At 32.2% G+C, this 22,828-nt stretch overlaps 2 protein-coding genes across 8 annotated transcripts in view; one reads left to right on the forward strand and one right to left on the reverse strand.

Annotated features, from left to right (window-relative positions):
• The window catches only part of LOC117178346 (protein phosphatase Slingshot homolog 2), a 302,560-nt gene extending 294,087 nt beyond the window's left edge, over positions 1-8,473 (forward strand). For 4 of the 5 annotated variants that reach the window (XM_033369767.1, XM_033369768.1, XM_033369770.1 and 1 more), the window contains 4 exons: positions 891-1,085; positions 1,566-1,835; positions 1,949-2,505; positions 2,589-4,744. In XM_033369767.1, the coding sequence (XP_033225658.1) occupies positions 891-1,085; positions 1,566-1,835; positions 1,949-2,505; positions 2,589-4,744 (3,178 nt within the window). Of the gene's footprint in view, positions 1-890; positions 1,086-1,565; positions 1,836-1,948; positions 2,506-2,588 lie in introns of all 5 variants that reach the window. The other variant, XM_033369766.1, reaches the window with a different exon arrangement.
• On the reverse strand, positions 8,445-21,375 carry LOC117178348 (WD repeat-containing protein 5 homolog). Of its 3 annotated transcripts, none has more exons than XM_033369772.1 (6): positions 21,323-21,375; positions 18,448-18,671; positions 18,183-18,372; positions 17,762-17,963; positions 8,804-8,998; positions 8,445-8,719 (listed from the first exon to the last, which is right to left on the reverse strand). In XM_033369772.1, the coding sequence occupies exons 2-6, from the start codon at positions 18,584-18,586 to the stop codon at positions 8,558-8,560; spliced, it is 888 nt and encodes a 295-aa protein (XP_033225663.1). In that variant the 5' UTR covers positions 18,587-18,671; positions 21,323-21,375; the 3' UTR covers positions 8,445-8,557. The 3 variants fall into 3 exon arrangements, with proteins under 3 accessions (XP_033225663.1, XP_033225662.1, XP_033225664.1); XM_033369771.1 differs by lacking the exon at positions 21,323-21,375 and adding an exon at positions 19,139-19,323; XM_033369773.1 differs by lacking the exon at positions 21,323-21,375 and having other exon boundaries at positions 18,495-18,665.
• Between the last annotated feature and the right edge of the window lie 1,453 nt (positions 21,376-22,828).

The following is a 22,828-nucleotide window of genomic DNA, read 5'->3' on the forward strand; positions in this document are numbered from 1 at the left end:
GTCTACCCCGGCAGCCTTACCGTTTTTCAAGTTCTTAATTATATCCCTAACCTCAGTGACACAGACTTTTTCAATTGAGTTTTCCAACGCATCGTGTTCAACCTTATAAAATTCAAATTTTGTCTTCAACTTGGGTTTGTTATAGATGTAGAATTTTATTACCGTTCACGCTATTATGATGACAAAATTGTCATGTTAATATTATAGAAATCAAGGTACTTTAGAAACAGCTTAAAAACGGCTTGAAGATAATATCCGACATTACCGTACAAGATTTTAACAAGGAACCATATTGCAAAGATTAAATCCTTTAAAATTGATTTGAGTTTAAATTTTGAAATGAATTGTTTGAAAACTGCTTCTGAAAATTGTTCCTAACTGGTCGGGAAATCCAGAAAATGTCCTGAAATTTGGCTTTTGTAACAACCCTGATAACAAAACGATTAAAATCGAATAATTCCAGACATAATATTTTGAAATGGTGCAATCTTAAGATTGGAGCACTTGAAATGAACCAAATATGAATTTAAGTATTATTATACAATTTCTAAGTCAATTCCTTCATTTATTAAAATATTTTTAGATCGTAGAAGCGAAAAATGTAATAATTTCAGCTTGATACTGTATATATAAGTCGTTGATCAATAATTTAAAACTAATGTGAAATTGAATAATTGAGTAATTTTGAATTTACGCTAATAAAATGTGTTTTAAAATTGGAAGAAACAATTTGAAATAGAAAACGTTTAAATTATACAAATTTGAGGATAGGAAAATACGCTTTAAATTTAAAAATAGTTGACCCCGTATTTGTATCTGATTTTAGAGACTAGAAGATCGATTGGATTTTGGTGAAAATGTAATATAAAATGTTTATTTTCATGTTTCAGGTCAGCTTTGCAGACTTTGCACAAAGTATCGAGTAAGGCACGCGAGCAAAACTACTTTTTGGGCGGACTGTCGCATGATTGGGTCAGTTATTATGAACAACGAATCGAGAGTGACCGCTCGTGCCTCAATGAATGGCATGCCATGGACAATCTCGAGTCTCGAAGACCACCCTCACCGGACAGTGTTCGCAACAAGTGAGTTGTCAATTCTTAATGTTATTATTGGAACGATTCATATTTACACCTTACACGGCTTCCCGTCTTTAAACGCACTATCCTCGTCCGAGTACATCAAACATTCATCGAGAAACTGCTGGATTTTCTGATTTAGCTTGGCTCGTCGCCAAAGTTGCTAGTTTGTTGACGCTTCAAATCCCCAATGCGTCTGCATAAAACTAAAGCATAACTTTATCGCTGTCCTTCAAATATTTCTAATTTTTACGCCTATCCCCTTTCTGCTGAATATTACTGAGACCCAGAAATCTTTTATGGAAGGAAGGAGCTGTGAAGGGGAGTCTTAAAGAATGATATTTGTGAGTGACCTTTGATTCGAGGTTTGTAGCTTCTACTAGGTTTTTAGCCTCCTAAATATCAAACAAATATCAGGATGTTTAGTTTGATCTTTAACTTAAAGAGCTTGTGATTTGTATGTGCTAATCGATTATCTTTTCGCAGACCGAGGGAGAGGGACGAGACCGAACGTGTGATTCGCGCGACATTAAAAGAGATCATGATGTCAGTGGATCTTGATGAAGTCACTTCGAAGTACATCAGAGGCCGTCTCGAGGAAGATCTTGATATGGATTTGGGAGAGTTCAAGCCTTTCATCGATCAGGAGATGCTTACCATTCTAGGTCAGATGGATGCTCCAACCGAGATATTTGATCACGTGTACTTAGGGAGTGAATGGAATGCTAGCAATCTGGAAGAGTTACAGAAAAATGGGTATGTCATAGTTATAGAATTAAAAAAAACTGAATGACTTTATGTAGTTTATATCATCGATAAAGTTTATGACATTTAGAAATTTCAAATACCTAACGTTCTTTTTTTTACAGGGTTAGACATATATTGAACGTGACGAGGGAGATCGACAATTTCTTCCCAGGGATGTTCAATTACCTAAACGTTCGAGTATATGACGACGAGAAGACAGATTTACTGAAACATTGGGACGACACTTTTAAATACATAACCAAAGCCAAGAAAGAGGGATCAAAAGTGCTGGTGCACTGTAAAATGGGTGTCTCCAGATCAGCGTCCGTTGTCATCGCATATGCTATGAAAGCGTATAATTGGGACTTCTCTCAGGCGTGGAAGCACGTCAAGGAGAAGCGAAACTGTATAAAGCCTAATAACAGCTTCCTCCTGCAACTCGAGACTTACCAGGGCATTCTCGATGCCATGAAGAATAAAGAGAAGTTACAGAGATCCAAGTCTGATACGAACCTGAAGTCACCTACGATGGCCAAGGATCAAATCAAGAAAGAACAGAAGGTGGACTCCGCCGACGACTCTTTAATAGAATCTTCCGGAGTTGAACTGAAGAGCAAAGGCCAAAGGCCAAAGAGCTGGTCCCCAGACTTGGAAGTTGCTGAGATCATTATCCCAGCGGGTGAGATTATTTTTCAAATTAAAGTTTCCATATCTATTTTAGTTTCTAAGTTAAAATTCTAATATAAATGCTGTGTATTGTAGCTCCCCTGTCGCAGTCTCTAGAGAGTATCGACAAAACTGGGAACCCCGAAGTCACTCGAGAAGACCTCCTGCGTGGCTCCAACCCAAAGACTGGCGTCGATCAAGAAGCGAGAAATGTCCTCATGCCTTGTGATAACGGACAATCATACAGCGTCTCGCAGAACCAAATTGTTCACTTGCCTGGTCCCGACGTACCGAGCGTGAAAAACCGAGTCAGCAAACTGGAAACCCAGGGTCAGAAGCGCAAAGGACTCGTATTAAATCTCACAAATCAGTTTGAAGCCGCTACGAGTAAACCTTCGTCTCCAGGATCCGATTCCGATGGAAAACCACTACCCCAGAGTCCCCTTTCCGAATCGAACGAGAAGCTCATGATGAATGGTTTGTCGGAACAGCAAGCAGAAACACAGCAAATCGCTCAAATAACTGCCGTAGTTCTGAAGAAAGAGGTCTGGGATCCTGGCGAGAACCGAGAAACAAAAGGTCCAATAAACGATCGAATTCCTCTCGTCATAACTAGCAAATCCTCCTCAGTCGACAATGGTGAATGTCTAGTCTGGACTGCGTCTGCAGAAGCTAACCGTACTAATTCAAATAGTAGTGTTCGCAATGGCGAATTAAGTAAAGAAAGTGAGTGTCTAGCAAGTGCACCGCCTCCAACGATGACAATGACGACGACGACATCCTATTCCGGAGCCATAGGAAGAAGATCAAAGAGAGAGGGAGATCCTTTCAGCGCTCAGCTTGACAGAGTCTTCGACCGAGAGGAAAGGCGCGGAGAGCCCACGATTAGAGATGCTCCAAGTCGTCAGAGTTCCTGGAGTAGCTACGACAGCGCCGTCGTCCTCGAGAACTCTGTTCATAGTTCCTGGGCAACACTTCCGTCGAGAAATAGTTCGTGGGGTTCCTACGATATGCGTCCTGTTGATCCGCTGGGATCAAGTGGTCTTTTTCCATACGATAAGGAGGAAATACCGTGGCATCCTGGCACTGTCAGGAGGACGAAACAGAAATTAGAAGAAGGCAGCAGTGCGAGCACTGTGAAACGAGTCTGCACACAGACTTCTGACTCTGACGAAAAATCGGATAGATTGACAGTAGACACCGAAGATGGGCCAACGGAAGCATATAATCCTGTGCTTCTGCACTATACACCTTCGCCAACTCCTCGAAGAAGGGATCCGTCCCCCGTCAACGTGCGAAACCTCAAGGTCGAAATATCCAACGACACTCCGAGTCCCTTAGGAGCAATTGATATCTCTCCTATATCTTTAAGACAGATGGGCAGACTATCAACCAGCGCACCAGCTCCCTCTTCACTCTCGTCGGATACCGATTTACCCCTTTCGTTGAGAACCTGCAGGTCAGAGAGCGAAACATCGAGTCCGAGCGTCGTCAATACGCCCCAGTGTCCTTCCGTAAAACATCATAAGATGGTTCTGGAGAATCTAAATAACAAGCCTATCTACAATAAAAGATGCCTCTCCGTAGACGATTCTCCCGAGTCTGAGTGTCAGCGAAGCATTTCGGGAATAGTTAAGAATCTCAAAAAGGAATTTGAAGCCAAATCCTCCACCAAATCAGAGAAAAGTCCCGAAAACTTTTGTGACACGGATTCCAGCGTCAATCTGCGACAGAAGAGGGATGTTAAGATAAGGAGCTTACCTTCCTCTCCTGTCATTGCACACAATGATTTGAAGATTCAGTCGCTGAGTCTCGAGTCTAAGGAGAAGGAAGCGAAAGTGAACGATTTGAATTCCCCTTTGCAAGAAACTGAAGATCTTTCTGTGAGAGTTCTGGTCGGAAAGTACGAGATCGCGAAGCCAGAGGGGAAGAGAAATTCGGAGATACAGTTGCGTGTGTCCAATAGGGATAGAGAAAGAGACTCGATAGAAGTTCATCCTCCTGCGAAGTCGAAAATTGCTCCGGAGTTTGCGAGGAGATCTGCTCCTATGATTATCAACCACTCCTCCTCTTTGTTCACTGAAGCACCGGAGGCTCCAGGTAGGCCGCCGATTCCCTCGTCGAGTGTTGTTGTCGCCAGCGTTGTGGCAAAGGCAGCTAGCAAAAAGCAACAACAGTATGGAAGAACTCATCCCTTGGCTAGGCTGCAGGACAGGCCTAGGCACAGCAGTCCCGTTTACAATACCATGTAATAAAATACTCTACGTCGTACTTTCTAAGGCGGACTCGCAAGCGGCGCTCATTCATTCTTTAGAGGTTTAGAAAAAGGGTATTGGAACAGAAAAGGAAAACAGGATGAGAAAAAAGAAGTAGTAAATAAAATAGCAACAGATAAATAGGCTTCGAAAGATTATTCAACCTTATTTTCAAGTAGTCCAAGTGGTGAAGCTTTTAGGATAGGGTGTGAAGAATTTTTCTGAATTTTTTTAATGAAATACTTTATTTTTTGAATAATTAAGATGTTTGATCTGAAGTTTGTGGTTATGTTGAAGGACTAAAAATTTTGCATAATCTTTTAGATGATCCATTTTTTTTAAATTACTATTTTTACTGTTCTGACTATTTAAATGCGTATAATTTTCATTAGATTTTTTCATAATAATGACATTAGACATAAGCATTTTAATCCTTTATCATTTAATCTCTACACAATTTTAGACATATTTTTCAGACAATGAAAACAATTTTTTTTTATTCGACCATTCGTATGTGCTAGGTAACATTTTTTATTGCATTCGCCGAGATACCAAGATTGGTAAATTTCCTTATCGTCTAATATCTTAATTTAAACCGGAATGTAAAATGTGTATGTGTTCGCACTTAACATAGTTGAAATCGAATTTTAAATATAAATAAATTTTATATTATGGTTTAAATGACGATATTTCAAGAATTTTAAGGAAAACAATTAACGGTTAAAAATATAAACAAAATATTATTTGTAAAAATAGTTTGATTTAATTTTACAAAAAAAAAATGGTAAAAGATTAAAATATAATACGTATTTAAGCGTTTAGAAAGTAAAAATGGATATTTTTGTAAAAATGGCTATATACACAAATATTTTTTAAAAACGGTGAAAAGTATCGAAAAATGGGAACTTCGGAATTTTATACTTTTAGAAAAAGCGCTATAATTTTGTTAATTTGAAATATTCTTGCAATTTTTCAGTCAATTTTAAAAGGATGTTAAATCCATCAACAAGGAAAAATTAAATATCATCCTTAAAGTTCATTGATGTCAAAGGGATCCTTCCCACCAAATTTCGTGTTTTGTAAATGATTTAGTTTCTTATGTACAAAGCACTCACAAATAATTATTTTTGTGATTAAAGAGTATTGCATTTTTTCAGATAGTTTAATTTTTATTTTGAAGATAAGAAAGATGTTCCATTGCAAAATTACGGATTGTACATTGCATCATGATTTTGAGAGCAAATTTCACGATTACCGAGCCATTTACCTATCTGGTAATTGATAAGTGAATCCTGCCCAGGCTGGTTCTGCGCCTGCTTGACTATTAATTAATCTGATCATGTATGAGGAATCCTTTTGTACAGGACTCACTCAGTCCGCGATCTCAAAACTTTAGGGTTGTATGTAAAAAAATTCAAATTCGGTCAATGAAATGCTGTTGGAAGATTATCAATTCCTAATGGCATTTTAAAGTGCATTAACTATTAACTATTTTATTTAAAAAAAGTTTTTTGGCTTGTAGAAGATGGATGAGCGTGTCTTGCGAGAAACGAGGACGTCGTGTGTCTCGTGTTCAATTGTAGGAAAGAAACCGTGTGATCTCCTTAACGCCAATAGTTTACGCTCTTCGAGCCGTCGACGTTTGCTCGGTGGGGTAGCTAGAACTCGTCAAGATAAGATTTCGACAACTGGATTATGTTTTATTTTTCGCCGTAGAGAAAATCTGTAAATTACGCATTGAGATTAGAAATTTCTTTTGTTTGAAATTCAAACTACCCTTCATGTGAGTGGGATTCAATCAGTCTGGCTCGAATGTCGAGGCTTTGAGAGTTTTCGTTTATGTTTTTCGAGTCGAGTAGTTCTCGAAGTGGATGAGGAAGTAAAAATAGTCGATCTGAAATCAAATGAAAAAGTTGAAGGTCGAGGCGTAAGAGTGGACCTTGATTTGTCGAGAGGCGAGTGCTCAGTCAGGCTGTGAATGTAACGTCTGGGCCTCGCACAAGTTCTGGTCTTTTCATTTCTTTCTGGCGTTCTTTTTAAGTCATTCGACATTTATGTATCATTGCAAATACATAATTGCCGCATAGTTACGATTATCGAGACCCTAGCGAAAGAAATCTCGAGACGATGTAATGTTAAAATATTAGTAATTTATAGTGACTAATGTGATTAGAAGCACTTGGCGGTGCGAAGTGTGCGTGACGTGAGCGATGTAGAAATTTTTCGCGCGATGTTGTAAGTGTGCGTGAAAGGACTCGCCTGAGGCAGCTAACTTGAGAGTCCTTCGAGTCCTTTAATTACAATTTTTGCCGTCTTTGAACAAGACTACAAATCGATATTATTCGAGAAGGAAATGCAAAAGAAGGTTCCGAAGTTCGGAAAGCATGAATGCTTTTTTTCTTTACTAAATTCCAATCGTCGCGAAATCTGTTATCGGTTTTAATATTGCATCTCGTTTTCCGACTTTCGGAAATTAAATTATTTTACTAGGGACTAATTGAGGGTTGCAATAATATAAATTCGTACATTGTGTTGTTTTTTTAAATTAGAAAAAAAAATTTTTTAGTAGAGAAATGCTTTGTGATAGAGTCTCGACTCGAGCGAGTGACAAGATACTGTCTCAGTGTTTTCCTTTTTTATTAACCGTTACTGTCCTACTCTTTATACTCCAATTACTTATAATTGTCGTGTATACAATCGATTAGGTTTGATAATTTGATTGAACCAGTTTTGTACCCGGCGATCTAATGTAGATGACGCGTCAGATTAAAATCGTGATTTTAAAAAGCCAAAAGTACAACTAATAATACCGGCGGGTGCTAATATGCATGTGAAATTATGAGCTGAGCTACGTGAGTGTTTCTTACGACTTTCAAAGATACTTTTTAAGACATATCATCGAACTTTTGTTACTGCGTAAATCTCACGTATTTTCGCGTACCAATGAATTTAGTTAGTGATATAGAAATGAAAACAAATTTAATAAGACGAGTGAGATGAAGACGAACGAACGAAAGAAACAAAGAAACAAACAAATAAATTGATGACCAATTTTTTACGCCGGCTACGTTGTTTGCAAATGCAACACTTCGTGTTTTAAGCACACGACAATTATTCTATTTTATTACCATGTGACTTCTCAACCAAATAGGTTTGTTTATCGTTAGACGTAGAATTGTGAATGCGACGGACTTTCGAGATGTAACTCTAACTTCGCTGATGGTCGCCGTTAGAGAATAATACTTACTTAAGTAAGGCTGGTTGAAATTTGGAAAGAGTACTACCCTTGAACGTTTGGTCGTCGGAGACGCTCTTGTTTTGCGCCTAGCATGTCAAATTTTGGGTGTCGATATTTTTTCATTATAAGTGGACGCGTGATGAATGTGCATTAGCTCTCTCTTTCTCCTTTCGAAATGTTAGAGGAAAGCCACCGAGGACAGGATGCGTACCTAAAACAAGACGCGTCGTCGTACTCTTTCTCTCACCGACTCGGATTAGTTACTAGTAAGTCAAGTAAGTTTGTATTATTGCGATTCGATGTGCTCATTTTTATTAGTAGTTTCCCTCCTTCCTCCATGCCCCATCCGCTTAAATGTGTGTGTTCAAACGAGATGAGAAGCTGTTGTCATACGAGGTACGAAGTAAATGAAAGAAAACCATGCGTTGTTCTGTATAAATTTTGTACCATAGTTTGTATTAAATAAAATTGTTTATTGCTTGACAACACCTTTTACTGTTATATATTATACATTCAATTACTTCCTCTATCTCTAACTTTCTTTTTCTAGTTTATATATTGATTCTTTCAAGTTAGGAAAGTTCTATTTCAAAAATGGCTTTGTCGCTGCAAAAAGCAAGTTTTGGCAAATCGATTTCGTCCGTTGGTCTAGATCTTTTCAATTGTGTCGCTGAGATTGGTCCGATATCTATAGAGTAAACTCCTCCTGGTAAATTTTTTATTCCGCTAATAGTCTGAAAATGTATTTTGTTGTATTTGAAAGAAATTAGCAATTGAGATTATTTGTATTGCTCTAAAAGAGATGGGTTTCGTCTCACGGAGTTTGTTCGAAGATCAACAACTCTAATATAATTGTTATCTGATCCTCCACATACAAAGAAGATGTCGTTGATAAATTTTCCACAATATAATTGACTTTTATAAACTTCTGGTTCCAAATTGGCAATAAGTTTTTCGGTTGAGTAATCCCATAATTGAACAGCATTTTCTTTTTGCCAAGCGCATGTTAAAATCTGAGAACATAAAGAAATATATATGAGCATTAATTCAATATTTTATTTGCAGGCAAACACTGATTGTTGCACTGCTTTCTCAAAATTCTACTCTCAAAAGAAATATGAGACAGCAGCAAAAAATATATAAGTGTTAATTTTAATTTGTGAGTTAAGTTTTTGATGGTAAAAGAATGTTTGGACCAACGGATATATCTTTGGGCTACTTTTTCCATACTTGACATATTTATTTACGGGGTGACCATTAGGGTGGTCCAAAAATGCATGGAAAATTTTTTTCTCATGCTAGAGGACAACGATCCCCTCCCCATTTTATTCCAAATCCGAAAAAGAAATTACCAAATTTTTTATTCATTTATATTTTACATTCTCATCATTTATGATTGAGAAAGTATTAGAATTGTCGGAAATTGCACATCACACTTTTTCAACGGATCTCCATGTTTCGAGACCCCCTGAATCCGAAAATCAGGTCTTCACGATGGCGTCTGTCTGTCCGTCCGGCCGTCCATCCGTAAACACGATAACTCCCGAAAAAATGAACGAATCAAATTCATCTTTGGCACACTTTTTTTAGGCCCTAAAAAAAAGGACGAGTTGGTTAACCAGCCATTTTTGATAAAAATTCAAAAAGTGAACGCATTTAAAACATTTTTGAGACCACTTTTTTCTGAATTTGAAAATTCTATGTACGGATATTAATAGTATTGAAAAGAACAAACAATTTATCCTTATGACTTTTTTCGATAAAAAGAAAATTCTCAGAGTTATAGCGTTTTCAAAATTTTTTTAATCAACTGAAAATCAAAATTTGAAGCCGGAATTCGTAGAAATAATTTTTTTTCGATAATTCGTTTTTCCCCTAAAAATTATTACTATTAGTCTAATGGAATATTTAATAACATTGTTTCATTAATTTTTAATTGTTTAAACAAACGGAATTTGTTTAAATACTTTTTTATTATAAATTATTAATATTTCTTTAGCGGAATATTTATCAACATTGTTAGATTACTTTTATTTTTTTGATTTTTTAAAAATAAAACTTATTAGTATTGGTCTCATGGAATATTGAACAACATTGGTTAATTCATTTTTAATTATTTAAACAAATTCCATTTGTGTAAAAAATGTTTTCTTTTCTTCAAAAATTCGTTGAACTGGCGGTTTATTTTTATTAAGTGACATAAATTTATTTTTAAATATTTTTTAATTGTGGAAACAATAAATTATTATTTATTTTCAACTTATAATAATAATCAAGGTTGTATATTAATTAATTTTATTTTTACATCTTACCTTAATTATTAAAAAAATCCTTATTTGTTTTTTATCTTATACAATCTTAATTTATATTGTCTATCACGGTGTCTCGCAACTTAACGTTGTTTTTTGCTGTCTGAGAACTTTTTACTGTATTCTTTAAACAACTGCAATAAAAATTATTTTTGATCCTAATTTTGTATCCTTATTTTATACTTAAAAATTAATGAACCGATAATGATAAATATTTTACTAGAGCCACAGTTATAATTTTTATTTTAAAAAATTCGAAAAGAAATTATTTAAATCAATGCTATTTGTCTTAATAATTGAAAATTAATGAACCAATGTTACTAAATATTCCACTAGACCAATAGTAATAATTTTTAGGGGTGAAAAACGAATGATAAAAAAATATATTTAAACAAATGAAAATTAATAAATTATTGTTATTAAATATTCCACTAGACTACTAGTGATAATTTTTAAGGGGAAAACAAATTTTCGAAAAAAAAAATTATTTCCACAAATTCTACTTTTTTTTAATAATTGAAAAATAATTGACCAATGATAATAAATATTCCACTAGAGGAATATCAATAATTTTAAGTAAAAAAGGACAGAATACAGTCCTCAAAAGATCGATTTCATGAAGAATTGACATTTTTTGTTTTAAGGGATATTTTTGAGGTACTCGTGGGCCCCTGTACTTTCCCGTCATATTTTTTCAAACGTTAAAAAATTATTCCAAAAATTTAAAAAACTGTTTTTGTCCAATGCATTTTACATGGGAAACTTCAAGTCAAACCCGTTACCTGTTAAAATAAAAAAAAATTAGGGAATTTCTTTTTACGAATTTGGAATGAAATGGGGGGTAGGGGTCGTTGTCTTCTAAAAAAAGCATTTTGGAGCCACCTTGGTGACCATAGGATAGGTCAAGCTTATAAGTGAGGCAAAATTCACGGAATTTTGATTGCCAGGGAAATCAGGGAAAAGTCAGAAACTTGAAAAAATCTTGCAAAATGAATAAAATAATGAATAATAATCTATAAATAATAAAAAGTAAATATATAATGAATAAAATAAAATATTAACGGAATTTATATGAGAGGTTACATTAAATAACTGCCAAGGATAATAAATTTGGAAATTTTCAATTTTAATTTGAAATTGTTTTATTTCGTTGATGAAAGATTTTACGTTGAAATGGTACCATATTAAGGATTTTCAAAGTGTACCGTCAAGTTTAAGCTTAATTAATAGTTAACTTGATTGCTAAAGATGACAAAAAACGCCAGTTGAATTATTGAAATAAATTCTAGAAGGAAAGCCTAAGCGTAAATAATGAAAAATAGTTGAGGTCATAATTATTTGACTTAAAAGTAGTTATCAATATATTTGCGTTTTTTTATTAACTTTAGCCAAAAATTGTAATTTTTCTTCAAATTTAATTTACAAAAGCCCATTCTGCTGATTGAACAGTTATTTATAATTATATTTTTCACATGTTTATCAAATATTATAAGGCAAATATTTAATTTAAAAAATGACTTACTAAAAATAATTTTATGCATTATTTATGAATGAAATAATTTTAATAAAAAATGTTGCGAATATTGTATTAAATATATTTAATATTGTAAAGAACCTTTCAAGGGATAGAATAAGCTTTTATAAATTAAAATTGAATGAGAATTAGGATTTTGACTAAAGTGGAAGAAAAAACACAAATATGAAGAAAAAACTACATTTAAGTAAACAGTTATGATTTCCACTATTTTTATTATTATTTACGTTTGCGTTACTGTTCTAAAATAATAAGGCTAGAAATTCAGTAATTTTGAACTTGAATGTATACCTAGAAAAGCCTTCGGATTTTTGTCTTTCAATATTAATGGTTAGAAAAAATAAAAAATTGGCCAGAGAGAAATCAGTGAATTTGGAAAATCCGGTTTTGAGGTCATTTTTATACAATATTCTTTTGCTTTGCATTTATAATTCTATTTTATCTTTTTTTGCAGTTGCTTCCTCTTGACGATTATACTTTTGGTTAAAGATTTTATTTTTTCGTTGAAAATTGAATAAAATTAAAAATTCGTCCTTGTGGATAAATAATTAATCTTTTATGGTAGAAAAGAAATCTTTTCTATTCAAGTAAACATTCTTCTTTAAAATTTTCACAAGATTACAATGACAGTTTTTATATATTAGTGGTCAGGAAAAAATTAAAAATTAGTCAGGGAACAAATCAGGGAATTTAGAAAACGAAGTTTTGTTACCACCCTGCTCGTAGCAATGCTAATAGAATTTTTGTTGGTATGCGAGTACTGTTACTGTCGGAATAACAAACGGCATGGAAATCTGTCGTAATTTGCCGCAGTGGCACTCCCTACTTAGGCTCAATTTGCTAAGAAAGCATGAAACTTGATATGGGTTCTTTGCCAGGTTCCTTGCGACATTTTTTTAATTGGCACTTTTTAGAATATCCTGTATTCTAAAAAATATTACATATAATTGACTTTTGCATTTTGATACTTGAGAGGGGGTTCTTAAATTTTCCAAATCCGTAAAAAAATTTAAAAAAACTAAAACCTTACCAACATGTCGGCTGTTTTTAAATTGAAAAATGTAGCTTTTTTTAAAATGCGAAATACGAGAAAAAGAGACATCAACATATCTTGCATGAAAATAAATATATTAGTATCAATTTTCTCAAAAATTTAATTCTCCAAATCCTCCATAAAAACTCCAACTAGCATAGGAGAGAAAACTGATCATATGAGAGTTCCAAACTTATCTTTTTAGAAATTGTTATTAAATTTGAAATATATAGAATGTAAAACATATTTAAAACATCAAAAAAATGTTTTTTTAAAAGGAATTTTGGCATTAAGGGCGTGTGATACTTACAGTTTCCCGGCTTTTTCCCACAAAAATGAAAATTTTTAAAAACTGAATTCGGAGATGCTATAAAATATCGTAACGGACGTCCCCGGGCTCTTTTTAAAGGGATAATAACAAAAAAATGTATTGTGCTAAATACAAATTTTATGCATATTATTTTAAGTTTACGTCATTTTTCATCTCTGCCTTTCCGATAATCTGGAAAATATTTATGAAATAAACTTTTTTGATTGCCTGCAAACAAGGTTAGTTCCGGGAGATTAGTTACTATGTTTATTTGTAATTCCAAAGTTTTCGGTCAAAAATATTGTGTAGTTTGGAAGTAACGCTCAGGTGATTTGTAACACACATAACCTCGAAATATACACGTACGTTGTTAGCAATATCAAAAATTATTTGATAAAAAAACACAAAAAAAGTGTGTGGGGACGTCCGTTAGCATGTTCGCTATCATTTCCCAAATTTTTAAGACAAAATATTTATTATTCTAGAAAAAAAGCCGGGGGAACCTAAAACTGATAAAATCGACCATTTTCTAAGTATCACATGCCCTTATTTTCAATTAAATCCCAACGTTTTCTTATGGCAATTGCAACTCTTTCGTAATGGGCTGTTTGGAAATGTTGCTATTAAATCGAAATACACATAAATGTGATCCAAAGAATAGATGGTTCAGAATCAACCACAAAAAGGTATTTTCACTTAAACCATTAGCTAACTACTTCGTTGAATGCTGTGGTCTGAGAGTAAAGCAATAGACCAAATGCATGGGAATCAGATCATTTTTGCCCTATTTTATTAATATCCGTATCTTCATAAAAACTAGTGCTTTCTATATAAGTGTATTTGGAATTAGATTTTATTTTTCAAGAACTATTTAATGAAATAATAAAATGCTAATAATTGGTATTCATTACGAATATATTACAAAATTAAAGTTTTGTCTCATGCATTTGGTCCATTTTCCCCTCAGCACTCAACGAAGTGAATTTAGGTGGTGATGGATATCAAAATTCCTAAAAAGATCGTTGAATGAAATAGTATGTTAAATTCTTAGTAATGCATATTATTTTTCATAGCAAACTTACTGAAAATTCTAGTTCAGGTACCTACACACCCTAATTACCTACGCGTCTACTTTAGAGCTGAAAAAATGTTTCAATTCTAGGGATAGTCCAGTCAATGAAGGATTTGAGAAAAAAATTCGTAAAAGTAGCATTTTTTTCATAGATACGTTGGCAATGGCTTAATAAAGATAATGTAAAAAGTCCCCAAACATACGTGTACGGCAAAGTTCCGAAATTCTGGAAAGTGTTAAACAGTAACATGTTTTTTAAAATTACTCGAGAACTGTTGATTTTAGGTTGAAAATGGTGATGTGAAAAAATGTTCATTATTTTATAGGGCACAAAAAAGGTTCTATCTATTGTGGACCTATTATCAACGGTTGCGCTATGAAATTGGATTAGCTGCACAATTCTTTTATTTGTGAAAAAATAAAATAAAATCTCAAATATCCTGGCAAAAACGTCGGAAATATATCAGACGATTTGTACTGGAGCAAATGCAGGTTCCTGTTAACAAAAAAAACGACTAAGTCATTTGCATGACAAACTAACAGTATAAAATGAGCTCAACTTCAGTGTACAATTTGATATGTTTAAGGGGATGCTTTTGAGATGAAATTTCTTGCAAGTGTTCCTCCATTTTCATACAGTACATTTTCGAATTTGTAGATCAGAATAATAATATTTAGGGCCTCTTTTAAAGCTTTAAACAAGTAAATTTCAAAATTTAAGCTATGATGTCGGAAGCAGCGGTGATTATGAGCCATAATGGCAGCAATGGGAGCGGGGGCGAGAACGGTTACCTCTTTCGAAGATATTGAACCCTTCGAAAATTTTTTGCTCACTTTTCCCGACAATAGACTTGGCCTTCGGGTGGCCGTGACGTCACTGCAATGCTGGTTCTCAATTATTTCGCTGAATTCAACTATTTTTTGAATAAAATTAAAATCCTTTTTGATTAAAATATCAAATATCACGTTTTTCGTTAAGAAATTATCTTCTATGGTTAATAATTCCATTACATAGTTGAAAGTGAAACTACTTTGTTTAAAATTAATTTATTTGGTTGAGGACTAATTAAACATTTTAGACTAGATAAACATTTTTTTCAAAATTTAATTACTTTGTTGAAAATTAAGATTTCTAATTGACAATTGATTGTTTTAAGTGGAAATTTATTTTTCGACCAGATAAATGATGAGTTGTTAAAAAAATGGAACTCTTGAATTTCCTGCAAAACAAATAATTTTTTAACGAAACAGATTATGCTTCTATCAAAGAGTAAAGTAACTTTTGCACAAAAATTGGAATAGATGGAGTCAATTTTCAAATAAAATAATTAATTATTGAAAAATTATAATTATTACATGCATTTTTAACTGAAAATATAAATTTTAAAACAAACATAAAATAGTTAATTTTTCAGTTAGTAAAATAAATTGTTAATAAAATAAACATAATAAAGAAATTTTCAGCAATATAGTTTAATTTTCTAGCAAAGAAATTAAGTTGTAACCGAAAAGATCAATTTTCAACAATTGAGAGTACGCTTCTAACAAAAAAGACGAATTTTCACCGAAAGCTGATAGATTTTCAACTAAAAATAGAATAGTTAAATTTTCAGTAAAAAATGAATTTTTAATTAAATGTAATTACATTTTCAAAGAAATAGTATATTTTTTAACAAAAAAGTTTCAATTTATATTTAAAAAGATCAATTTCCGACAAAATATTGTAACAGAACATTTTCAGTTAAAGAAATAAATTGTAAATTGGAAAAAACTTATTTTCAACCAAAAAGATGATTTTTACACAAAATACATGCATTTTCAATAAAATATTTGAATTTTTGAAGCAATTTTAAACTAAAAAATGAATGAGTCACCTACAAGATTAAATAATCTCCCAGAAAATTCGAATTTTCAATCAAATACAGGAATTTTTAACTAAATATTTAAATTTTCGTCTTAAGAAGATAAATTCTGAACCACATATTTACGACTTAAATTTCCACTTAAAACAATTAATTGTCAACAACAAATCTTAATTTCCAATAAAGTAATTAAATGTTGAAAAAAACGTTTATCAACTAAAATGATCAGTCATCAACCAAATAAATTAATTTTAAACAAAGTAGTTTCACTTTCAACTATGTAATGGAATTATTAACCAAAGAAGATAATTTTTTAACAAAAAAAGTGATATTTGATATTTTAATCAAAAAGGATTTTAATTTTATTCAAAAAATAGTTGAATTCAGCGAATTAAAAAGGATTTTCAACCAAATAATTTGAATCCTTAACAAACACAGATTAATTTGCAACTAAATAGTTGCGATTTTTAATGATAATAATACAAATAATTTCACTTTATCGAAAATTCCCGAACCTGTAGCAAGTCTAATAATTGTTCTTTTGGATTTTGAATTGCAGGCAATCGTTCCCGGAGTTATCATGCTCATCGCAATTTATTGTTAATTGTCTTATTCACTGCGTTTGAAAATAAAAAATTCATTTTTGTAATTATGGTTTTTTATAGGTTCTTAAGGATATGTTTGTAATTACTCTTATTCAAATTATCAAGCAGAATATATTTTTCATCATATAAAAAGATGGCTTAATGTGCATTGCATTAATTTTATTTTTATTTTTGAAATTTTCCTCATTGAGAACCTGCATTACAGTGACGTCACGGCCACCCGAAGGCCAAGTAGTGTCGGGAAAAGTGAGCAAAAAAATTTCGAAGGGTTCAATATCTTCGAAAGAGGTAACCGTTCTCGCCCCCGCTCCCATTGCTGCCATTAGGACTCATAATCACCGCTGCTTCCGACATCATAGCTTAAATTGTGAAATTTTCTTGTTTAAAGCTTTAAAAGAGACCCTAAATATTATTATTCTAACCTACAAATTGGAAAATGTATTGTATGAAAATGGAGGAACACTTGCAAGAAGTTTCATCTCAAAAGCATCCCCTTAAACATATCAAATTGTACACTGAAGTTGAGCTCATTTTATACTGATAGTTTGTCATGCAAATGACTTAGTCGATTTTTTTTTGTTAACAGGAACCTGCATTTGCACCAGTACAAATCGCCTGATATATTTCCGACGTTTTTTCCAGCCGTTGATAATAGGTCCACAATAGATAGAACCTTTTTTGTGCACTATAAAATTATGAAATATTTTTTCACATCACCATATTCCACCTAAAAGCAACAGTTCTCGAGTAATTTTAAAAAACATGTTATTGTTTAACACTTTCCAGAATTTCGGAACTTTGCCGTACACGTATGTTTGGGGACTTTTTACAATATCTTTATAAAGCCATTGCCAACGTATCTGTGAAAAAATGCTACTTTTACCCCGTTGACTGGACTAGGATGTAACACTGTGTTTTAGCCCGCTCTACACGTACCGAAAGTCGAAGACATAATGTTTCAACCCTAGGGATGGAAACACCGTGTTTCAACCCACTCTACAGGTATTGAAACTCGAAGTTTCAATAGAGGCGCTATGAAAAATATTTTTACCTGTTTCCCATCGCTTCTAATGGCAATCCCTTCGCCACATATGTGAACACCAGTTATATGACGAAGGACAAATGGTTGTCTGACGTCCCAAAATTGAATCGTATCATCCCAGCCACCACTTACGATTTCGTGATTCGATGCAGGATTGAAGCAAACACAGAAAACTCTGGATTTATGACCGTTCATCATGTCTGGTGCGCCGCTGAAAAACAAAACAAAATTATTCAACTATAACTGAATCCTCATAGCAACATAATATCTACGGGATATCCTGAGGACATCCTTGGTTTATGTCTACAAGATATTCCTAGGATATCTCGGGACATAAACAGGATATTCCAAGATACGCTGTTTTTATGAGAAAAGTATTTTTCTTGTTATCGTTTAATAATTCAGTTATGTCTAGTCGTTACATATAAACCTCGCTTGAAATATCCTTTCCTGTGTTCTTGTTTCTTCATCATACAAAATAAGTTTCGTGTCATCTCCCACAGTCACCAATTTTGGTAAGCGGGGATGATAAGTCAAACCTAATGTTTGTCTTCTTTCTCTGATTGTGTAAAGACATTGTCCTGATAGATAGTGCCAACATTTAATGCATCCACTACAATCTAAAAAATGATGTTTAAAATACTTTTTGATGATAATTCGAATGTGGACGAACATTATTCTGCAAGATTACTAACAACTAGCAGTTAGAGTTTCTGTTATTGGGTGGCTCTTTTTAACATGCCTATATTTAATAGAAGTTGTAGGACTTGCAGATTGTACCATTTCAGCATCACAAAGTGATGAAATGTACTTTCCAGTTTTTATATTAATCATTCTTATAACACCATCTGAAAATCCTGCTGCCACTAATTCAAAGCCTTCTGTATATGCAATGCATAATATCTCTTTTGTTCCTTCTCTAAAAATGAAATAAATTCCACAGAATAAGTAGAAATGTTAACATTGTTAACATTGTTAACAATGTTTACATTTTGTTCGACTGTTTCATTTTTCTTGTTATTCGGAACTGTGCTTTCCTTCTCCATCTTTTTTGTTATCAAACATGTCTTCTATGTACCAAAACATGTAATTTCTTTATTTAAAATATTTTTTATTTCTTAATTACGGATAATTCATATTTAAAAAAAGTATTTCATTTAAAATTTGTATGCAAAAGAAAACATTTGTTCGTCATTATATACATTTTTTCACTTTTGTTTATTATTGTTCAAAGCTTAACATTTAAAGGCAATTTAATTATGTATAATTAGAGACTTTCGTACATGATTCTGAAAGTACGCCACGGGTATAATAAATTAGGATATTCACTTAATGTCGCAGAAAGAACATTGGAAATATAAAGAGAACTTGATTAGAGATACTTGCCTTGATTAAGGACGAAAGGACAAATAGCTTCTCTTTAATCTTACTAGAAAGGAATTTCATTACGGGTAGTTCCAAGCTACTGAACTCTACGAGTTCGTGGTTGAACCGGCGATTAGAAGACTAGAAATTTTATTAGGGTTTTACCTAAAAGTTAATTTTTCGTTTTGACACATAAAAAAAACTTGTTTTTTCGTCAAATTAAAGCCTGCGAAATTGCATATAATCGAAAGAGGTTGGTATCGATTTTAATTATTGGATTCGATTATTATATATATTTTGTATCATTTAAATCGAACTAAATATTAATATCTTGGGAGATGATAGAAAATAAAATTTAAGAATTTTTAATCAGACCGAATCCATTTCAAATCAGGCGGGTTCTAAAATTGAAGTCAAAAAAACCCTTCGGGACAAAATATGATGTCTTTTAAAGGAAATTAAGCAATACGTATTTTTGGGATTTCTGAAAGCAAATTTCACAAAGATATCTGTATTTGAATTTTTTGCTTCTTTTTCCAAAAAATCCTCAATTTTTTCTTTATGCTATATAACTTTTGACCTAATTAAGATATTCCCGGTAATAAGCGTTAATTCAGAAAAAACTTAAGAATTTATATTCCTATGAATACGCGATTTTTCCTCCGTCTAAAAATCCCCCAACGGGAAAAGATATAAAAATCCCTCAACGGGAAAAGAAATAGTGCAAATCCTATTCCACTCAATCGATTTAGTTAAATGTAACGAAAACATTTATTTAACCTATGTTTTCATTATTAAATCTTTTTAAAACTTATAAATTCGAAAAAAATATTCAAATTTATATTTATTTATATTTAAATTATTTATTTAAATGTGTTAAAAAACGCATTACAGAAATCTATTTGAATGTGCAAATTAAAATAATTTTATCTCTAGAGAGGCAAACTTGAATTGATCAGAATTAAAATTTAAAAACTTATGTTCCACAGAATGGAATTGAAACAATTTTTTTACGCATACTTTGTAAACTGATTAGAAGGAATTATGGTAAATAATCTCAAAATATGAACACTTTTGCGGAATACAAGACATCTCTGTGAGGTGTACCTGTCGATACAATTCAAAATAGAATAATAGAGTAGAATAATCTTCACTTTTACGCTGAAATCGGAAAAAAATAATTTTTCTCTATTCAATGCTTATTGCCGGGTTTACGAGATTTTCTTCCACATTCGGGTAGAGTTTATCGCCTTCTTTCAAAATAAGCAAGAAAAATGATAAAATATTCAAAATTAATAAAATGGCGGTGGTTTTTCTGAAAACACTGCAAGTCGATTTTCTCAAAAAACTCACAATTATATTTTTTGTCCATTTTTTGTTGAATTTGTGCTATCATAGTTTTATGCGGGCTAAATAACTTTTGTGGCCTCAGGAGATTTTTGTTATGAAATTGATACGAAAAAATGTCAAGAAAATAGTTTGCACCATTAAAAAAGTTCTACAAAAAATGTCTACTCATTTACGATATGTTACCGTTTCCGAGAAAAATAACAAATTTAATTTTTTGAAAAAAATTCTTTTATCTACAAAAATGGGCTCGCATAAAACTTATTAGGTATTTTCACTTCAACCGCCAGGTATATAAGTGCAGTTGGGAAATAGTTACACAAAGATATTACAGAAATAAAGTTTTGTTGCATGCATTTGGTCCATTGTTTTCCCCTCAGCTTTGAAGTAAGTGAAACTAGCGCGGGACTATTTAAGATTACAAAGTATGAACTTGTAATATTCCATTAATACTAAATTATTTAAAGAAATGAGCTATCTCTTAGAATCAATTAAATTTTTTATTTTAAGTGATTTAAAAAAAAATATCTATCTTTATTGTTATTGTAAAATGATTTGATGAAACAAATCAATCCTTTCTTCGACTGTTGATATTTATTGATTTCAAATCGTAGATTTCAAATTATTTATGTCTTACGGTCCAATCATAAATCGAAAATAAATATGAGTCAAAAAAACATGTTTTTCGAAGCTCAGATATTTATTTAATAGAAAAAGCTCCCTTTAATCTTCCTGACGTTTCGGTACACATGCGTAACTTTTTAAAAGTTTCTTAACCTAAATAATTATATTAAAGATTAGTAATTTTAGTCTGAACAAAAATGATGGATAATTACGTAGATTTTAATACATTGTTACCTGAGTTGATGATGGTTGAAAGTAGTTAAACAGATCAAATTTCAGTCAAAAAAACATAACATTCAAGTCAATTATTTAAAAAAAAATGAATTAAAATTTAGTCATTTTAGAAGTCTCAAAAAATACTGAGACTTCAATCGATTAGACTACATTTTTTAAAATATAGTACGAGAAAACAAATTAGCGTAGGTTAGGACGGACGAACAGAAATCGACAGTTTCAGAAATACATGAAGAATACGTAATGAACGATGATATAATAGGCAAGTTTTCATTGAAAACCACTGATGAAGAAGCGCGTAATTGAGTTTAAATTTGAAATAAGAAATTTAAAAAATGTGTATATGTACACATACATACATATGCATACATATATACACACATATTCCATACATACATATACACATATATAAATTTAGAGATGATTAATATTAAAAACATTATTTTATAATAATCTGATAAATTTTATTAATATTTAGAATTTCAGTCTGTAAATTAACTGAAATCTTACGATATTTGTTTCTAAAAATAGACTCAATAACATGTCGTTGATAAGTATTTTTTTCTGTAGCTGATGTTTTAATACGTTTAAAATCAAAATCAAAGTAATGATTGAAATTCCAAGAATGTTGCGACAGACCTGTGTTAAAGACTGTATTAAGACCTGTGTTAAGACCAATGTGCATACCATTTAAAAACTCTTAATAGTGTTATAGCAAAACCTTATGCTCTCCCTAAAGTTCACAAACCCAATTTACGTTGGAGACTAATTGTTTCTACTGTTGGCTCCCCAGCTTATAAATTATCAAAGTATATTTCAAATATCTTAAAACCAGTTTCTATAAACACTGATTCATTTGTAAAAAATAGTTGGGAACTTAAAGATTGTTTAAAAAATATAAATGTACCAAAAACCCATTCGATATTATCTTTAGATGTTGTGTCCATGTTTGACAGCATCCCACTAGATGTCGCTTTACATTGAATTGAAGAAAAACTTAATTTAAATCATAACTTGACAAAAATAACTAAAAATGAATTTCTAATAGCCACCAGAACAGTTTTTAATGGTACTGTTTTCTCCTTTAATAATAAATTTTATAAACAAATTTCGGGTTGCCCTGTGGGTTCACCGTTATCTCCAGTAGTTTCTGATTTAGTTTTACAAGATGTTGAAAAAAGAGCTTTACAATTGTAAGATTTCACACCTATTTTGTACAAATGATATGTCGACGACATTTTAGCCATTATTCCCACAGCTAAAATTCAAGTTTTCTTAAATGCATTTAATAGTATTGAAGATTGTATAAATTTCACTCGTGAATGTGAGATTAATAATGTTATTAACTATCTTGATTTAAATTTATAAAAACTCCAAATGGTGATTTATTAACCAATTGGTATCAAAAACCTTCTTGGTCTGGTAGATACTTAAACTATAATTCACATAATTTATTTGGGCATAAAATTGGTTTAATTAAGGGCTTAGTAGATAGATGTGTAAAAT

The sequence above is a fragment of the Belonocnema kinseyi genome, chromosome 8, assembly GCF_010883055.1.
Source record: "Belonocnema kinseyi isolate 2016_QV_RU_SX_M_011 chromosome 8, B_treatae_v1, whole genome shotgun sequence".
In the NCBI taxonomy this organism is placed as follows: Eukaryota; Metazoa; Arthropoda; class Insecta; order Hymenoptera; family Cynipidae; genus Belonocnema; species Belonocnema kinseyi.

What these genes read in the sequence shown, in the direction of transcription:
- LOC117178348 (XM_033369772.1), bottom strand. Translation starts at nt 18,586, where the DNA reads ATGATTAATATAAAAACTGGAAAGTACATTTCATCACTTTGTGATGCT. An exon ending in TTAGAAGCGATGGGAAACAG is followed by an intron (nt 8,999 to 17,761) that starts GTAAAAATATTT and finishes TTATGTTCTCAG; the next exon opens with ATTTTAACATGCGCTTGGCA. An exon ending in TTGATCTTCGAACAAACTCC is followed by an intron (nt 8,720 to 8,803) that starts GTGAGACGAAAC and finishes ATACATTTTCAG; the next exon opens with ACTATTAGCGGAATAAAAAA.